The following is a 20,972-nucleotide window of genomic DNA, read 5'->3' as shown; positions in this document are numbered from 1 at the left end:
GACTTCCTACCCCCTTCAAAGGACACACTTCCTGCCCCCTTCAAAGGACACACTTCCTGCCCCCTTCAAAGGAAACACATCCCAATTCCAAATTGACCCCTGACCCCTACACCCTAGCACTTGTGTGGACCTTAAAGAATTGGATAGGTGTAGGGAAATATATACCAATAGGATAGGACTTCATGTGCCCTTCAGAGAACATACAGGCCCAATTCCAAATCAACCTCTGCCGGTTTTCTTTTCTTTCCTTTAAATGAGAGTCTGAAAAGCAGGTGTGTAGACTTCCTAGCTAATCAATGACCTTATTGATCAATACAGGGAAGGAATGAGAAACCACAGAATGAAATTAAAACTAGAATTTACCAAAGAATAGGGCTGATCGATTTTGACATTTCAAAAGCATATATCGCTGTTCATTCTGGTCAATTTCTTCCTTTACTGTGTTTGAGTGTTCAGGATAACACTTACAGTTTATCAGCGTTTTCTTTTCATAAAGGTTAAGTTTTTGGTTGAAATCAAAACCACCAGGGCTCTTTCTCAATAAGGATGGAAAAATACTATGTCATAGAATGGCAAGGTATATAGCTAATGGTCCGTTTGACATTTTGTCGCATAGAACAACAAGTACATGAAACAGATACGTGTAACATTTCTACTTTTGAAAGCTATTGTGTTATTGCCAGTGTGAATATCACACCTTCCATGTATTGCTCATACCATTATTGAGCCCTTATAACAAGCAGGTACACAAATGGTGAAGATAAAAACTTTACCGTAGACATCATAGACATCTCAGCAGTAGATATGAGACATTGTGCAATGCAACAGGTCTGTACATGGTTATGAGGAATCCATATGTTTTGTTGTAAGACTGGTCATGTATGTGTGCATGTGTCAGACAGAGTGTGTGAGCATGTTTTCTTGTCTTTTGTCTAGCGTGAAATTGATATATGACAGAAAGCTACATAAGACGATCACACACAGGACACCCTGGGAGCTGTTGTGAATGTGTCATGGAAGTATCAGACTAGATGTACCTTGAAAGTTCTATTTCAGGGATTTTGTTCACATGCAACCCATGACTGGAGCCAATTTACCAAGGATATTTCTTGCTCCCCAGACAATGGATTGTACACCTAACACACATTTATAGGTGCATTTCCACAGGCACACACAGGCACGTACGTACATACACGCGGTTTGACAAGTGGTGGCTGGGGTAGAGAGCTACTACAACATTTGTGCATGATTGTGATCCCTCGATACATATAGATCCCAAGGACACAAATATTTGCACGGGCACACACACACACCTGACAGGTTCTTGGCAAGTTCCTTGCGTTTGTGCGGCAGCCCTACATCCTTGATCATTTGGTCCATCTCCGTTTTCACTTCATCACGGCTTCGACCCTTTAATCTGGCGTAGAAGTAGATGTGCTCCTCTACTGTAAGGCTAAGAATCAGAAATACAATTAAGAAACAATTATTTGACTTATCAACAACAGAATGAATACCAAAATGCAAGTGTGTGAAATTAGGCACAAAATCGACACTAAATACACATTTTTGGTCCAATGTACAAAAAGTGTATCCAATATTTTCTGCATTTCCAGACTCAAGTGACAATAATAATTGAAAATAGTTTGATTTTATATGTTGTTTCAGTGTACTTCAAGTTACATGGGATAGCCTCTCCTGAACTAGGCTTCAAATGAACTTGGACTCCTCTAACAAGATCTTAATTACCCAATTTTATATGGTCCTTCATGATTCATAGATGACTTATTAGCTCCTACTAAGCACCTTCATCATCAACTCTCAATCTGTCACGTTAATACAATCCACACAACTCTGACACCACAGTTTCCACTCCAGCGAGCCGACTCCATTCGTAACATGATGTCACAAACTTCTGTGGAATGATCTTGACTGCAACGCCGGCGGGCTTATCTGTGCGTACGTTTTAGCGTCTACCTCCCGTGCGCATTAATATTGAGAGCCCCAGTTTAAATATAGACACTTCAGTTCTGTTGGGATAAATATTAATGGCCATAATTCGCCAGTACTCAGTCATAATCATGATGTAAGAGACGTGAGGCATCGGAGGTCACAGGTGATCACTCAGCAGAGGGGAAAATGGAAGAGAACCCGGTTATGAGAGGGCATATCTAACAATGGCAGCCAGTGAGTCTGGATCATGGTTAATAATGACACTAGAGGGAAGAAAGTGGATGGAAAGAATGAAGCTTAGTTAAATTTTTGAAAATGGAGACGATGGAGGAGGAAAATATTGCAATGATTTGAGATGCAAGTTACTGTAGATATTGGATTTGGAATATGACATTAACTGTGGGCTCTCCCACAGGGCAAAGTTTGACACATTTAATGAAAATGTTAACATGTTTATCCTATTGAGAAGAGGTCATGTAAGCAGATTACAACCAGATGGTCTCTAAAGCCTTGTTCACACTGCAGGCCTTAATGCTCAAATCAGTTTTGCTTTTCAAATCCATTTTGGACTACTGTCTGTCCAAACAGAAGTTACAAGTGACCAAATCAGATATGTACTGTATATTCAGACAGCAGTCATTTGCTGACATGGCTAAGCTAGTTGTCGTAGTAATGATGGGTATGTGTGCAGTGATGTAGACAGATTGGTGATGGGAATCTTGCTTCCTATCACTCAGAAGTTATGTAGCAGTTAAGGTGACAACAATGTCTGCCATGGACATTTCCCAGTTTCATTGAATGTTCAAAATTAACTTTCAAAACAAGTCATTTATGTCTAGCCACAGCAGTCAACTAGCTAGATAGGTAGCTCTTGACTTTCTAGCACATTCACTAGTTTATTAGTAAACAATTAACAAACTAGGGGGGGTTGTCTAACTTTTTTTGTTGCTATGGGGAGGGTTGTGTTTTTTTTTATTGGGAACAGAGGAGGGTAGAGAATTTTTTCCATGTTTACGTTCATCTTTTTGAAGGTTGCAACCAGTTTTGCCGGCTGGGATATTGAGAGGTGATGGAAGAGGCGATTGAACTACATCGATTCACCTGTTGAATGCAACTTACTCATTGAACAAGACGTTGTGCTGAGGGCACATTCCCAGATGCTTCCTAATGGTGTCCATGTCCGTGCGGATATCGTAGCCATTTATGAGAGCGGTCCCCGATGTTGGAGCGAAGAGTCCCGTCAAGATCGACCTATAGGATAAGCGGAGAACAAGAAAATGCGCTGGGAAAGTGTGACGTCATTTTCACTTCTGTATCCCTGGAAATCGAATTGAAAACCTTCATAAAACACATTGGGTAGAAGTAAATTAATCTATAAATATGAATATAATTTTATGTATCTTAAATAACCACATTTTCATGATTTGGATTATAAAATTCGGGAATAAGTGGTGGCAGGAACAGACGTCAATTTCCAAGTATATAACAACCAATCAACAACCTGTATCATGGTTGGCTAATCAATCGATAACATTCACATTGACTATACAATTGTGAAGCTAGACATGCTACATCATTGCAGCGGCAATGAAGTAGCATCTTTAAAAAGTGAATTAAATCTAAATCATCTTGTGAAAACATTATAACCCGTCAATTCCCACTCACTTTCCACTAGCAGTTAGTCTTCTTTCAAACTCATCATGAAGTAATAGCAAGATGTGTAAACTTTCTACATCATTATTTATAGAAGAAATTGGAGTGAAATTAACTATACTGAACAAAAATAAACACAATATGCAACAATTTCAAAGATTTTACTGAGTTATAGTTCATATAAGGAAATCAGTTAATTGAAATAAATTAATTAGGCCATAATCTATGGATTTCACATGACTGGGCAGGGGTGCAGCCATGGGTTGGCCTGGGAGGGCATAGGCCCACCCACTTGGCAGCCAGGTTCAGCCAATCAGAATTTGTTTTTCCCCACAAAAGGGATATACACTGCTCAAAAAAATAAAGGGAACACTTAAACAACACAATGTAACTCCACGTCAATCAAACTGTCCACTTAGGAAGCAACACTGATTGACAATACATTTCACATGCTGTTGTGCAAATGGAATAGACAACAGGTAGAAATTATAGGCAATAAGCAAGACACCCCCAATAAAGGAGTGGTTCTGCAGGTGGAGACCACAGACCACTTCTCAGTTTCTATGCTTCCTGGCTGATGTTTTGGTCACTTTTGAATGCTGCCGGTGTTTTCACTCTAGTGGTAGCATGAGACGGAGTCTACAACCCACACAAGTGGCTCAGGTAGTGCAGCTCATCCAGGATGGCACATTTGTGTGATTTTGTTGTCAGCACATTCAACTATGTAAAGAAAAAAGCATTTAATAAGATTATTTCTTTCATTCAGAACTAGGATGTGTTGTTTAAGTGTTCCCTTAATTTTTTTGAGCAGTGTACTACAGACATAAATACTCCTCAGCAACCCCCCTCCTCCTCCTCAAATGATCCCGCAGGTGAAGAAGTAGGAATTGGAGGTCTTGGGCTGGCGTGGTTACATTTGATCTGCAGTTGCGAGGCCAGTTAGACATACTGCCAAATTCTCTAAAATGATGTTGGAGGCAGCTTATGGTAGAGAAATTACCATTAAATGATCTGGCAACAGCTCTGGTGGACATTCCTGCAGTCAGCATGCCAATTGCACACTCCCTCAAAACTTGAGACATCTGTGGTATTGTGTTGTGTGACACAACTGCACATTTAAAGGTTTACTTTTATTGTCCTCAGCACAAGGTGCACCTGTGTAATGATCATGCTGTTTAATCAGCTTCTTGATATGCCAAATCTGTCAGGTGTATGGATTATATTGGAAAAGGAGAAATGCTCATTAATAGGGATGTAAACAAATTTGTGCACAAAGTTTGAGAGAAATAAGATTTTTGTGCATATAGAATTTTTTTTACTTCAGCTCATGAAACATGGGACCAACAATTGACATGTTGCGTACAATTATTTGTTCAGTATAGAGTGCAAATGTGCAAATCAACAATGCATTGAGAAATCTTTCATTTATTTTTCAAGTGCAAGAAAGTTTTATGGGGTCTTTGATATCGTATTGCCACACTTAGTCACAAAGAGCATTGTGGACACAACATTCAACTGGTATTAGATGGTGACTAAGCACTTGCTCGTCCATCCCTTTACTTGTCATGCTTTGCTCCCTCGCTTCAGTTCTGGCTTTCATTCCGCTTGCTCAGCTGAGACCTGTTGTCTTCTTCAGTTCCCTCTCTTTCTCTACCCACACATTCTCTATCTATATCTTTCTCTCTGTTTTTCTCTCCCTCGCTCTCACTGTCCCCATCCTCTCTCTCTTCATCCTCTTCATCTCCCCACCCGTTTTCTCTCTTTCCCTCTCCCTCACTCACTCTCTGGCCTTGTTGACGGTCTTCATTTTGTGCCGTCTTAACCTTACCTAACCTCTTGCACTCGTTTTTCGACCAGCAATTAATGACTCCCCCAATGACTCCCCCTTACACCCCGGCACTGCTGCTAACTTACTTTATTGTACTCTCAGAAGGCTTGCCTCAACCTGAGCTGTGGCCATAGTGCTAACACCATGAGCTGAGAGCGATGCCAAAGTTCTTTGATGAAAGGATTAAACTTGGAATGCAACAGAGCTAAGAGCTGAATATTGCCATTGGCTCTGTTGTAGACAGGCAGATTGCAGCATGAACCAACACACACAATCAACTTTGTGTAAGCGGCCCTGAAAAGCACTATGTAATGTGTAACCATGGAGAGCTGATAGTTTGTATGACCTCTTCTCACCTCTCCACTGTTATAGCTGATGTGTGCTGAGCTTTCTGGGTCAAAATGGCTCCTGGGCCATGGCATCAACCACGTTACACATTGGCAGTGGATGAGGTGAGTTGCCCCCATATAATGTCAAGTGCTAAATCTTTGAGCACCTGGGAAAGTACTACATAATTTCAGTCCATTTGTATTATTATGTTACTTACATAGTGGTTGTTTTTCCTGCGCCATTGTGACCAAGGAAAGAGGTGATGTGATTCTCGTAGAAGTCCACACTAAGTCCATCCACAGCAAGCTTTTTCCCCGTTTTGTAGATCTTTACAAGGTTCCTGATTGAGACCCCTGCCTTCATATTGGGTGGTGGCTTTTCCAAATAATCTTTAAAATGAAACACAAAAAAAGAGATGATCCTGCTTTAGACAAATTAATGTGACAATGTTACGTGTCTTTAAATGAATGTATAGATGGTAAATAATACATTACATACATGAAATTAGATGTTTTTATTTATATATATATATATATATATATATATATATATATATATATATATATATATATATATATATATATATATATACACTGTATAAATATACTGAACTGTCACGTCCTGACCAGTAAAAGGGGTTATTTGTTATTGTGGTTTGGTCAGGGCGTAGCAGGGGGTGTTTGTTTTGTGTTTTATGGGTTTATGTTCTACATTTTCTATTTCTATGTGTTTATCTAGTTTTTCTATTTCTATGTTGGGGTTTTGGTAGGACCTCCAATTAGAGTCAGCTGGTTGTCGTTGCCTCTAATTGGAGGCCATATTTAGATGGGTTGGTTTTTCTCTTGCGTTTTGTGTGTGGTTGTTTCCTGTATAGTCTGTGCACCTTACGGGACTGTTTTCGTCATTTGTTTTGTTTAAGTGTTTTTTCTTTAATAAATAAGAAGATGATCAATATACCCGCTGCATTTTGGTCCACTCCATACGACGCCCGTGACATGAACAAAAATATAAATGCAAAATCCAGCGATTCCAACGATTTTACTGAGCTACAGCTCATATAAGGAAATCAGTCAATTGAAATAAATTCATTAGGACCTATATGGATTTCACATGATTGGGCAGGACTGCAGCAGCCATGCGTGGGCCTGGGAAGGCATAGGCCCACTCACTTGGGAGCCAGGACCACCCATTGGGAAGCCAGGCCCAGCCAATTACATTTTAGTCATTTAGCAGACAATCAGAATTAGTTTTTCCCCCATAAAAATGGCTTTATTACAGACAGAAATAGTCCTCAGTTTCAACTGCTGTCCAAGTGGCTGGTCTCAGACAATCCTGCAGGTGAAGAAGCCAGATGTGGAGGTCCTGGGCTGGCGTGGTTACACGTGGTCTGCGGTTGTGAGGCCGGTTGGATGTACTGCCAAATTCTCTAAAACAACGGTGGAGACGGCTTATGGTAGAGAAATGTACATTCAATACTTTGGCAACAGCTCTGTTGGACATTCCTGCAGTCAGCATGACAATTGCATGCTCCCTCAAAATTTGAGACAACTGTAGCTTTGTGTTGTGTGACAACTGCTCATTTTAGAGTGGCCTTTAATTGTCCCAAGCACAATGTGCACCTGTGTAATGATCATAATGTTCAATCAGCTTCTTGATATGACACACTTGTCAGGTGTATGGATTATCTTGGCAAAGGATAAATGTTCACTAACAGGGATGTAAACAAATTTGTGCATGAATTTGAGAGAGATAAGCTTTTTGTGCATATGGAAAAATTTGGAGATCTTTTATTTCAGCTCATGAAACATGGGACGAAAACATAATTTCCAAAATCATGTTAAGTAATATGGAGTTGTTCTTTGCTGCTATAACAGCCTTCACTCTTTGGGGAAGCTTTTCCACTAGATGTTGGAACATTGCCTCAGGGACCTTCTTCCATTCAGCCTCAAGAGCATTAGTGAGGTTCGGCACTGATGTTGGGCGTTGAGGCCTGGCTCCCAGTTGGCATTCCAATTCATTCCAAAGGTGTTCGATAGGGTTGAGGTCAGGGCTCTCTGCAGACCAGTCAAGTTCTTCCACACCAATCTCGACAAACTATTTCTGTGAACCTCGCTTTGTGCACGGGGGCATTGTCATGCTGAAACAGGAAAGGGCCTTACCCAAACTGTTGCCACAAAGTTGGAAGCATAGAATGGTCTAGAACTTCATTGTATGCTGTAGTGTTAAGACTTCCCTTCACTGGAACTAAGGGGCCTAGCCCGAACCATGACAAACAGTCCCAGACCATTATTCCTCCTCCACCAAACTTTATAGTTGGCACTATGCATTCGGGTAGGTAGCGTTCTCCTAGTATCCGCCAAACCCAGATTTGTCCGTCGGACTGCCAGATGGTGAAGCGTGATTAAATCCCTCCTGAGAACGTGTTTCCAATTGTGGCGACTCCAATGGCGGTGAGCTTTACACCACTCCAGCCAACACTTGGTGAGCTTAGGCTTGTGTGTGGCTGCTCGGCCATGGAAACCGATTTCATGAAGCTCCCAACGAAGCTCCTTTGTGGCCATTGTTGCTCCTACATCTTGTTTCCACTTCACTTCACAATAACAGCACTTACACTGACCGGGGCAGCTCTAGCAGGGCAGAAATTTGTTGAACTCACTTGTTGTAAAGGTGGCATCCTATGAAGGTGCCATGTTGAAAGTCACTGAGCTCTTCAGTAAGGACATTCTACTGCCAAAGTTTTTCTATGGAGATTGCATGACACGTGTCAGCAACGGGTGTGGCTGAAATAGTCGAATCCACTAATTTGAAGGGGTGTCCATATATTTTTGTATATATAGTGTATGTTGTCGCTGAAAACCTAATCTCCAAAATATTAACTTTTCAAGCAATTTTCCCATTAACGAACACACGATTATTAAACTTTAAAAACTAATTTGAATACATTTTCTTGGTCCTAGAGTCATGAAATGTTCAGAGCAAATTGAGGGGAGTTACTACTATCAGTAAATTATTTATTTTTGTTGCAAAATGGAGTAACAAGGTTTTCATCAGACAGCGACGCTATGCCATTTAGCAGACACTTTAACCATGTTTGATTCATGCCCTCAGAAAAGGTACCTCAAAGTATATTCCACACAAAATCTACTCACAGCAAAAATCTATGTTCTACACAAAATCTACCCACAGCTGAATAATTATATTCCCTTTATGGGATAAAAAAGGTGTCTGCTATTACAACAAAAGCTCAGTTGTATGAAATACATTTTACGGATGCTGTGTGACAGGTTTACAACTCGCTGCTCTCCCCTCTCCAAACAACAGAATCGGTTTTAGTTACACCATGTGTCACATTTCCTCTTGGCTAGAGGCGACCCCTTTCTGTTGTTCCCACAACCGGTGTGAAACTCACTTTGGTCACAGATATAGGCAAAAATAAGAGAGAAAATATACACAGTGACTGTGTCTACACTTGACACTTACATGCGACTTCTGCTTTCAAAATACAAAGATCGCATTGAAAAGGCAGTCTAGATGAATGTGTTCAGATCTGGCGCCACCTCAGGATTTCTCCTGTATGTACACAATCAGGCTACCGAAAGCTCATACAGTGGGCGACGACCCGATATCATCAGCACTCCGCCCACAAGTCTCCAGAATACATACTTGTGTTTTGGCAGCGTTAGGTACTTTTTCATTATAACATTGGAGGAAATAGGTTCCTAGTGTGTGAGGAACATGTTTCCTGGCCTCATAAATGCTAGCCAGCTAGATAACATTTTGGTAAATTATTTTTTGTTTGGCTAGAGTTATGCTAACCTGTTTGCAATCCCTTAAGCTTTGCTTGCTCAGCTTGCTGGCTAGCTACAGATGTTAGCTGATAGTTAACTACTGTAGCTAACTTCTGCCAACAAGTTGTTATTGCGTTATTAGCATATTTGTGACCCGTTTCAGGAAACTAGGCGTATGTCGCAAGTCACAACTTAACAGCAGATCCATTTTAATGTTTTTTGAGTGGGCTAGACATGCCGAGAGAGGAGTTCGGATTGGTCTGCCATATAGAAGGCTTCTGTCTATTTGAGCTGATCAGTCTGTGTTGGTAATCCTGTTGAACGTGCCTTTAAAAAAATATATATTGTGTAGTGGAGCTGCATAAGTGTTGCTCTCCACTTTCTGGAGGATCGAGTTTTGAAATCAGTGGAATTAGAGTATGATAGCTAAAGAGGTGGAGAAAACACCAGTCTCCGGATTACATCTTCAAACTAAGGGAAACCGTGAAATGGCATCCGTGACAGGGAGACGCGTCCATCATGAGGATGTATATGGGTAAGATAGTCTAGCTAGCTACATTTTCAGATATTACACATTTCTAATTTTGACAGAAAGTGGTTTCATTTCAAGCTAAAGTTTAATGTTAGCTAACTAGCTAACGTTAGCTGGCTGGCTCCCTAGCTAATGTTACGCGTATGACATTATTCGTATCCCAGAACCATTTACTTTGCTAGTTAGAGCCTAATGTTAGCTAGCTAGCTAACATTGAACCTGGTTGGTTAGCTCCCAGCAGATTCATGCAGGGTAGTAATGACATGATTTGGCACTATGTTCATTGTTGTTTAACTAGCTAATGTTAGCTGTCTGGCTCATTAGCTAACGTTACGTGACGTGTGTGATCTTTCATTTTGTTTATCTAGCTAGGTTCATTGTTTACTTAGCTAGGTGCATGTCTTAAGTTAAAGTGTACTGTTAGCTAGCTAGCTAACGTTAGCTGGCTGGCTCGTTAGCTAACATTATGTGACGTGTGTGATCTCACACTTTGTTTACCTAACTAAATGTAAAATGTAAATGTAACTAGGTTAATTGTTAACCTAGCTAGCTACATGTCTTAAGCTAAAGTGTACAACACCTGTTGAATATGTCCGGTGTCAGTAAACGTCGGCAAAAAAAGTTTAATAAAATTGTTGTCAGCAGAGCTGGTTAGGCTGTTTTCATCTTATCCAGAGGTAAACAATCATCAGCCAGAGCGTCAAGTGTGCACTCTGAACGCTCCGAGAGTGAAACAAGATGGGTGGGGCTAAAGCTTAAGAGGGTGTGAACGATGATAAATGGGTGTAAACAAAGAAGAGCTCTTAACTAGATAACAAAACATTCAAAGGCCATTTTCTCAAAAGTGAGTTTTCAAGTTTATCAACTTTCAAAGCAGAATTACTTTCCCATTGTTCCTCAAAAATGCAGTGTATGATATACCATTTTATAGTTGAGTCTCTACTTTTATCCAATGTAAAAAACACAATTTCAAATGTTGCTGCATAAGACCAAATCCAGGTGTTAAACCAGACAAATAAATAACTGTTGCGTAATGCCTGAGTGTGAGTGTGTTTGTGCACAGGTGTTTGTGTGAATACCACTGGCTACTATACCATTATATTCCATGGGATCCTTGAACTGACTAGGGTCAGCGTTGGGCACCGCAGACGTCCCACACCAATAGGAGGCCGTGAAAGGGAAGGACCACGGCTTGGCTATTCCATATTGGCCTGTTATCAAGCGTGGAGGAACATCATTCACATTTTAATAACAGCTTGAGGGATGACACTTTGCAGTGCATGTTTCCATCCAGCTAGACTGGCACAAATCCCCCTCTTATTTTAATTAGAGAAGATGAGATGAATATATTACGGCAGTCTGCTGGGATATTCAATTTTTTTTCTGGTTATTGACCAACAACAACACATACACGAAGAGTGTATCAATTCTGTGTACTCTGGATTCCGTAATTACAATATAACGTACATTTGGTCTATAAAACAGTTTAACCCCCAACGTCAGAGTACTATAACATCACACGGGTGGAATGTGTTCCATTTATGTACATTATGTTCATGTCAGTGGGACATACGCTACTTATCGACTGCACTTTATCCAATAACTGATGTCATTATGAACAGCACTCGCAGAGCATGGTGTCCATATTAGGACAGTCACAACTTAATGGAAGTTGTGTCAGTCACTTGGAGTTGGAGAGTCATAATATGGACACTGTACTGTAAGCATTACGTTATAGGGTGACGTGAATCCTGGGAGACGCGGATACAGGGTCAGTTTTTCCCCACTGATGGTTAAGATTGGGGGAGGGGAAGCCGATCCTAGATCTGTACCTAGGGGAAACTTTACTCCGGAGTGTGCATTATTGATTGCTTTCTCATGAATGAGTTACCTGGGAAGACGTTCTCGATGTACCACGTGAGCAGCCAGTAGATGAGGGCGTCGATGAGCATCATGATGATGGACACGATGAAACTGTACCGATCTCCCTCAGGATTTTGGGCAATGTTACTCCACTGGATACCGATGCCCTGCTCCTCGTACTTGGCAAAGTTCTCACAGCCATACCCGAAGGCCACACACGACAGCAAACTCTGGAAATGGATGCAGTTTAGATCTGATTGGTTATTATCCAAGAGTGGATGTCGGGCTTCATGTCAGATCATCATTATCACCTTCAACATTTGTGAGACAGAGCATGTCAGGAACCTCAAGGCAAAGAAAAGGACTTGTACCAGATATGCAGCACTGTCATTGAATTATACACAACATTAGGAACACATGCTCTTTTAGACTGACCAGGTGACTCCAGGTGAAAGCTAACATCCCTTATTGAGGTCACTTGTTAAATCCACTTCAAATCAGTGTAGATGAAGGGGAGGAGACAGGTTAAAGAAGGATGTTTAAGCCTTGAGACATGGATTGTATATGTGTGCCATTCAGAGGGTGAATGGCAAGACAAAATATTTAAGTGCCTTTGAACGGGGTATGGTAGTAGGTGCCAAGCACACCGGTTTGAGTGTGAAGAACTGCAACGCTGCTGGGTTTTTCACACTCAACAGTTTCCTGTGTGCATCAAGAATGGTCCGCCACCCAAAGGACATCCAGCCAACTTGACACAATAGTCATTTTGGAAGCATTGACGTCAACATGGACCAGCATCCATGTGGAACGCTTCCAACAACTTGTAGAATCCATGCCCCAAAGAATTGAGGCTGTTCTGAGGGCAAAGGGGGGTGAAACTCAATATTAGGAAGGTGTTCTTAATGTTTTGTACCCTCAGTGTATCGTGTGATTTTTCAGTTGAGCCTTTGACTAGGATCAGTGCCTACTCTAGCTATGGGAAACCATGGTCGTGTTCAATAGGGCTAATTGTAGGAAAAACATTTTGCAACAGTATCTGTATTCTAATTGGAAACATTCCACCCTATTTTAAAATGCTTCAAAAACATATCTTTGATACAGTAGGATATTGCTAGGGAAATGACAAATGGTGCTTTGCCCATGACACATCCTCTGGTAGAGCCGATCACTCTCTTCTGCCATATTGCCTGCCAGCTGTTTGGGCATGCTTCATTTACCCCAAGTGTTTAAGCCCGGGCAGATGCCACAAACACTTAATAAAGCCTTGTAGACCAACACATGATGTACAACAGCACCAAAAAAAACATTGTAAATGTTGGCCCTCTTCTGTCGCATTGAAACCCGCCAACTGCCAATGTCTGTAATTGAATGACATTCTGAATGAGTGACAATAGGGGAAGTTATGACCCTACTGCGACACCCGAGGTCTGACCTGAACGTTGTCCGCAGTCTCTACATGCAAAGCCACTGGCACCCATTCAACTGTCCCCCTGAGTCCGAGCTCGGACACGTTCGACTGCCAAACAATCGGCAGCCAATCATGGTACAAAGGGTGACGCAGGGGAGCAAATGACCCCTCCCTGACCTTTCAGTGACAGGCTGACAGAGTGACGGTGCAGCTAATCTGACTTTGAGAAGGGCAAAAGCCCCAGAATCAAACAAACAGCCCATGCGCTATGAAACACATTGTGATATCACACACACAGCTAATATCTCTGCATATGCAAAATCCTCAAATCACAACAGTCATTAATATGAATGCAAATTACTTGCCATTATTAAAATGCATTGTATGAATATGATATCAAAGACAATAGTGGGAGTTGTGTGTGTTTCTCTCTGTGAGTGTGTGTGTGCTTGGAAACGGTGTACTTTATTCTGTGTTGGGTGAAAAAAAACATCCCTCTAATAAATAAACTACAGGGATGGACTGGAAGTCAACACGGTCAGAGGAACATTGTTCATGCAAATGAGAGGAGTAGCCCATCCGTCTCAACAGGGGGAGTGGAGGAATGAAATCTCAATGCCAAGGGCAAAACTGCACGAAGGTACTTTGACAAAAAAGCACGGAATACATTAAAAGTCGTGTTTTTTCCTCCTCTCTACATACACAAGATATGACACACACCTAGGAAGAACAAAGGAAGATGCCACAAGGATTATTGGCAACTTTTCCACACAAAAACACAGGAAGTTGAAAAGGTTTGCCATGGGCCCTCAAATACAGCTGCAACATTGAGAGCATCTTGACTGGCAGCATCACTGCTTGGTATGGCAACAGCACCACACTCGATCGCGTGGCGCTACAGAGGGTGGTGCGGACAGCCCAGTACATCATTGGGGCCTACCATCCAGGAGCTCTATATCAGGCGGTGTGAAAGGAAGGGTCAGAAAATCGTTAGACTCCAGCCACCCAAGCCGTAGACTGTTCTTTATGCTTCCGCACGGCTATCAGTATTGGTGCATCAAGTCTGACACCAACAGGCTCCTGAACAGCTTCAATCCCCAAGCCATAAGACAGCTAAATAGACAACAGAATGGCTACATGAACTATCTGAGCTGACCTTTGTATTACATTGTTCCACGTTTTCTATGCACACTCACAGGACTACACACTCACACACACTGACACCCCAACACACACATAACATGCACACACATTTATAGTCACTCTACACACACATACACACACACACACACGCATACAATCATAATTTACGCTGCTGCTACTTTGTTTATTATATATCCTGATGCCTAGTCACATTACCTCTATACATACCTACCTTCATCACTCCAGTATGCCTGCACATTGTAAATACGGCACTGGAACTGACCCTGTTTATAGCTTCTTACTTTCTTGTTTTTGTTCTACCTTATGTTATTTTTAGTGCTACTGTGCATTTATATTGATTACTGCATTGTTGGGTTGGAGCTTGCAAGAAAGGCATTTCACTGTAATTGTGCACAAAACATTCAAACTTGAAAGTGAACATAATTTAAAAAAACTGAAAACACTTTTCAGAGAGATGATCAATGTGTCATTGAGTTGGCATTACTTGTTTGAATGGGTCTGAAGGAAATAGAGTATACCGGCGTGAAAAGATAAACACAGAACATTGTCAGGTGCCAGAGTAGGATATTTCTTTAGACTAACTTTATAACTTTAAAAATGGCAATGTTATTCAAAAAAGTACATTCATTTTGCGTCAATATGATGCTCTTCTAGTGTTAAATGGTTACATTTGTGGCTGCCTAGCCTAGCATAGCCTACTATCTCCTGGTCACTGAGCCTATCCAACCTAGCCTACTATCTCCTGGTCGCCTAGGCTAGCCTACTATCAGTGAGAGGTTGCCAAGCCTATTGTGATTATTACTATTATATCAGCACATTATGTTCCAGTCTCATAGTCAATTAATTATAGACCTCTAGTTTATTATGTGTAGGTATACATTTTCTGCTGGCCATGCCATAAACGGATTCCTGCTTACACCACTGGACTCAACCCATTCTACTTGGGACTTGGACCTTTGTGACATGAGACTTGCTTGTGACTCAAATAATAGTGACTTGGTCCCACCTGTGCTTATCACTCACCCAATCTAGAGGGTGCTGTGTAATAATTTTAAAATTAAAATGTGTGAATTCTTTGAAAATTACTCATCCACCTGGTCAATTAATGTCAGCAATGCAAAACATTGAGGTGAGGGGAATGTGTTTTCTTTATTTGAAAAATGTGGTTTGTTGAATAGAGGAAATGGGGAGCTGCATTCCAAACCTATTTCTGATTTGCTAAGTGAAGCCATGTTGTAAGTAAAATCGTGGGGCAATTAGCATTGGGTGTTGGTTGGGGATGGTTATCACATGGAATGTGGGGTTGGTTGTCACTATCAACTCCATTATAACCACATTGATCAGAGCCAGAATACAATAAATCCCACGCTCGTTTGTGCTGTTGTTGCTATAGAGACCTCCCTTCCCAGTAAACACAAACTCCTTTAGCCGACAAATCAAAATGTGTTGGGAATATGTAGTGTGGAGACGTCTGTCCAAAGTCTAAACAGTATCATGTACTGTATACATCCTATGGGCAGTGGTATCTGTGCTATGTGGGTTTGTTGCCTCCTTCTCTCACACACTTTTTGTCTGTCCCACACATGTACATATGAATGTGCAAACACACGCATAAAATGCAGAATTTTAAACATTGTTCGATCAAAGAAACGCCATTTCTAAGTCTGTGTACTATATTGCTTAATTTCCTGTTACAAAAGGAATAAGCTGCTAGCAAACATTGTGACAACCAACCCCATTCTGTGTGACACAACCAACCCTGCGATGGGGCTGCTTGTCACTGGTGCACAGAGTGGTAGGAGATATGATGATAAAAAAGGGCCCTTATTTCAACCCAAGACCTTGGTCTTTCTATTAATGTTGAAAGGAGTCTTGTGAGATATACTGGTGCTGAGAAATAACACACAAGAGTAAAACGTGTAACAACCAACCCCGGTCTCCCCTACTTCTGGCAGAAAGCAGTCAGAAAAGGAAAAGAATATCACCGTTTGAACTAAACCTTAAAAGCTCAATAACTGCACCATATAGGAAATGAAACAACACGACTCAATGTTATTATTATTATTATTATTATTGTCAGAGGAAATCTCAGACTTTCAGATCACAGAAAACAGACAGAAGTATCGCAAAAGGATCTTGTATACAGTAAGGGCTAAGGGCAATGGGGTACACCCCAAAACACGCAAACTTAATGGGGAAAGTTGGGAGAGATCAATAAATAATTGGATCAAATGGCAAATACAATAACAACAGGGGGTTATTGAAGTTAACAATATAGATCTGGTGATGCATTGGCAGAGTTAAAAGGTTGAGAGAAGAATGGTTACAAGGCACATAGGAATGTCATTAGGAATGTCATTAGAGCCCCACAGTGGAGGTGTCATGATACCCATAAAACCTAGCGGTCAAACAGGGAAATGGTTCTAATAATTTTTCCACCATTCATTTTCCAATAGGGGATTTTATAAACACTTAAAATAAGGGCTGTGTTTCGTGTAAGCTTACCCTGGTGTGACGTTTTGATAACCATGTAAATCTCTGTCGTAAAAAGTGACTTTTATCAATATATTTAGCTCTACGCTCAGATTCAAAAAGGCTTATTGGCATCAAAGTAGACATCTGTCACGTCCTGACCTGAGAGAGCCTTTTTATGTCTCTATTTAGGTTTGGTCAGGGTGTGATTTGGGTGGGCATTCCATGTCCTTTTTTCTATGTTTTTGTATTTCTTTGTTTTGACCTGGTATGGCTCTCAATCAGGGACAGCTGTACATTGTTGTCGCTGATTGGGAGCCATACTTAGGTAGCCTGTTTTTCCGTTGGGGTTGGTGGGTAGTTATTTTCCTGTTTAGTTCTTGATAACCTGACAGAACTGTTGCTAGTCGTTTTTGGTTTATTTTGTAAAGTGTTCATTCTTTCTATTAAAAGTCTAAATGAATACATTCTCCACTGCACCTTGTTCCCATCCTTTCAACGGCTGTTACAACATCATGTAAGACTACAAATCCCTGCAAGCTTCTGCACGTCATCTCTAGCTGACACCTTTGCTAACAGGTATTGTGTCAATTTAAATATCTTGCAGAAGACAGTTCACAGAATTGTCTATTTAAAGAAATCTTGCCAATTTATTAATTACTACATTTAGCTAATATTAGATAGTTAATCCAGAGATTCTTACCTTTGCCTCAAATCAGCAATCTCATCAAGATCACCATGGCATAATTAGCATTTCATTTTGGCGGGGTAAATACAGGTGAATATATTGCTAAAAGTCACCTTGTCCTAGAGAGATTTACACGGTTATCAAAACGTCATGCCATGGTACGCATACACCAAACACAGCCCTTATTTTAAGTGTTTCTCAAATCCCCTATAGGAAAATTTAAAATCGATTGCAACCATTTCCCTGTTTGCCCGCTAGGTTTTATGGGTATTACAGTGCTTTATAAAAGTATTTATCCCCCTTGGCGTTTTTCCTATTTTGTTGAATTACAACCTGTAATTTAAATAGATTTTTTATTTGGATTTTATGTAATGGACATACACAAAATAGTCCAAATTGGTGAAGTGAAATAAAAAACAGGAAAGTGGTGCGTGCATATGTATCCACCCCCTTTGCTATGAAGGCCCTAAATAACATCTGGTGGAACCAGTTACCTTCAGAAGTCACATAAGTAGTTACATAAAGTCCACCTGTGTGCAATCTAAGTGTCACATGATCTCAGTATATATACACCTGTTCTGAAAGGCCCCAGAGTCTGCAACACCACTAAGCAAGGAGCACCTCCAAGCAAGCGATACCATGAAGACCAAGGAGCGCTCCAAACAGGTCAGGGACAAAGTTGTGGAGAACTACAGATCAGGGTTGGGTTATAAAAAAATATCAGAAACTTTGAACATCCCACGGAGCACCATTAAATCGAGTCTTAAAAAATTGAAAGAATATGGCACCACAACAAACCTGCCAAGAGAGGGCCACCCACCAAAACTTACGGACCAGGCAAGGAGGGCATTAAACAGAGGCAACAAAGAGACCAAAGATAACCCTGAAGGAGCTGCAAAGTTCCACAGCGGAGATTGGAGTATCTGTCCATAGGACCACTTTAAGCCGTACACTCCACAGAGCTGGGCTTTATGGAAGAGTGGCCAGAAAAAGCCATTGCTTAAAGAAAAAAATAAGCAAACACGTTTGGTGTTCGCCAAAATGTGGGAGACTCCCCAAACATATGGAAGAAGGTTCTCTGGTCAGATGAGACTAAAATTGAGCTTTTTGGCCATCAAGAAAAACGCTATGTCTGGCGCAAACCCAAAACCTCATCACCCCGAGAACATCTTCCCCACAGTGAAGCATGGTGGTGACAGCCACCCGGCACAGCCAGAAGAGGACTGGCCACCTCTCATAGCCTGGTTCCTCTCTAGGTTTCTTCCTAGGTTTTGGCCTTTCTAGGGAGTTTTTCCTAGCCACCGTGCTTCTACACCTGCATTGCTTGCTGTTTGGGGTTTTAGGCTGGGTTTCTGTACAGCACTTTGATATATCAGCTGATGTAAAAAGGGCTATATAAATACATTTGATTTGATTTGTGGGGATGTTTTTTGTCGGCAGGGACTGGGAAACTTGTCAGAATTTAAGGAATGATGGATGTCGCTAAATACTGGAAAAGTCTGGAGGGAAACCTGTTTCAGACAGGGAAGGAGGTTCGCCTACCAGCAGAACAATGACCCTAAGCATACTGCTAAAGCAACACTCGAGTGGTTTAAGGGGAAACATTTAAATGTCTTTGAATGGCCTAGTCAAAGCCCAGACCTCAATCCAATTGAGAATCTGTGGTATGACTTAAAGATTGCTGTACACCAGCAGGAACCCATCCAACTTGAAGGAGCTGGAGCAGTTTTGCCTTGAGGAAATGGCAAAAATCCCAGTGGCTAGCTGTGCCAAGCTTATAGAGACATACCCCAAGAGACTTGCAGCTATAATTGATGCAAAAGGTGACTCTACAAAGTATTGACTTTGGGGGGTGAATAGTTATGCATGCTCAAGTTCAGTTTTTTTGTCTTATTTCTTGTTTGTTTCACAATAGAAAATATTTTGCATCTTCAAAGTGGTAGGCATGTTGTGTAAATCATATGAAACAAACCCCCCAAAAATCTATTTTAATTCCAGGTTGCAAGCCAACAAAATAGAAAAAATGCCAAGTGGGGTGAATACTTTTGCAAGCCACTATTTGACACATACTGTGGTGCTCTATGCCCCTGCTTACAATCCAAATGATACTTGCGTGTCAGGGCAAGGATCTATAGTTTAGATCATGGGGATCGCACAGTGGTTGAATATTATCCCAGCATCTGTACTGTGTCTGTGCGTGCTTGTGTGTTTGTGTTTTAGTAACATTGGTTCTGGAGACCCACAGGGTGTGCAAGCTTTTGTTTTAACACAACATAATTAATCAAATCATCAGTTTGTTTATTGCATCATGTGTGCTATTAAAGCTTGGTGAGAACAAAAGCCTGCACACCATGTCTACCATGTGCCTGGTGTTTACTGTATGTTTGCAGGTAGAACCCCACAACTCTCTTGGTCAAAGTACAACCTTCCTCTCTCTTCAACACCATTACAAAATCACTTACCTAGTCTTCAATACAGTTCCAAACCCTAATAAACACCCACTGGGTCTCTGCTGTCCATTATGGATTTGTGGTGGAAGTAACAGTAGTTCCATAGGTCCACTCACCACAGAGATTTTGACCTGGAACCCCAAGACGTCCCTCCAGGCATAGCAGAGGAGGTGCGGAAGGTAGAGTACGAAGTAGATGAGACCACCGCACGCCGCCGCCAGGTTGGCCTTTGAGAAGAAGACGCTGATGAAGAAACACTCCATGATGGTGGCCATGCAGAAGACCAGCATGAAAACGAAGATCACAGAGGGGTCGCTGTACTGCAGCACCTTCCCATACTGCAAAGGGACGGGATGAAAGTGATAATAAAAGGGGAAAGGAGGGGGAAGATACAACACTGTGACCTTGTTCGAAATGCATCTTCCTTCCTCGTTTTCATGAGTTAATCACAGATCTGTAAGTGATGAGTGATAGATGAAAGCAAGGCTATTGTAGTTTGAGGGTTCTTTACATAGTGGATGGATAACTACGGACAAACACTGGATATAAACAGATTACTATTTTGCAGGTTTAATAACAAACTTACCATAGTTACAGCCATGCGTAAACTAAACTACTTCCTGTTCCAACAATTAACAAACATCTGACCCAATCAGCATAAAGCAAAGTAGTTGTTAGGTAGATAATCAATTACCATTACAATTCCAAACAACTGATTCACCATATTTTAGAACTACACAACCATGATTTAGAAAACAATAATATATCCTATAAAATAATCCTACATTATCATGGTTTTACTTTCACTAATACAAACATTTTACATATTTGATTACTTCAAGGAAG

The 20,972-nt window shown here is 41.1% G+C and overlaps 1 protein-coding gene across 2 annotated transcripts in view; it reads right to left on the bottom strand.

Annotated features, from left to right (window-relative positions):
• Positions 1–20,972, bottom strand: part of LOC115198266 (ATP-binding cassette sub-family A member 1) — a 291,299-nt gene that overhangs the window by 181,303 nt on the left and 89,024 nt on the right. For both annotated transcript variants that reach the window (XM_029760119.1, XM_029760120.1), the window contains 6 exons: positions 20,243–20,464; positions 11,973–12,174; positions 11,176–11,292; positions 5,979–6,150; positions 3,070–3,201; positions 1,314–1,453 (listed from right to left, as the gene is read on the bottom strand). In XM_029760119.1, the coding sequence (XP_029615979.1) occupies positions 1,314–1,453; positions 3,070–3,201; positions 5,979–6,150; positions 11,176–11,292; positions 11,973–12,174; positions 20,243–20,464 (985 nt within the window). The remainder of the gene's footprint in view (positions 1–1,313; positions 1,454–3,069; positions 3,202–5,978; positions 6,151–11,175; positions 11,293–11,972; positions 12,175–20,242; positions 20,465–20,972) is intronic.

This window comes from Salmo trutta, chromosome 8, assembly GCF_901001165.1.
Source record: "Salmo trutta chromosome 8, fSalTru1.1, whole genome shotgun sequence".
Lineage (NCBI taxonomy): Eukaryota > Metazoa > Chordata > Actinopteri > Salmoniformes > Salmonidae > Salmo > Salmo trutta.
The sequence above is the reverse complement of the archived record's forward strand: the minus strand, read 5'-3'. Positions and strand labels throughout refer to the sequence as shown.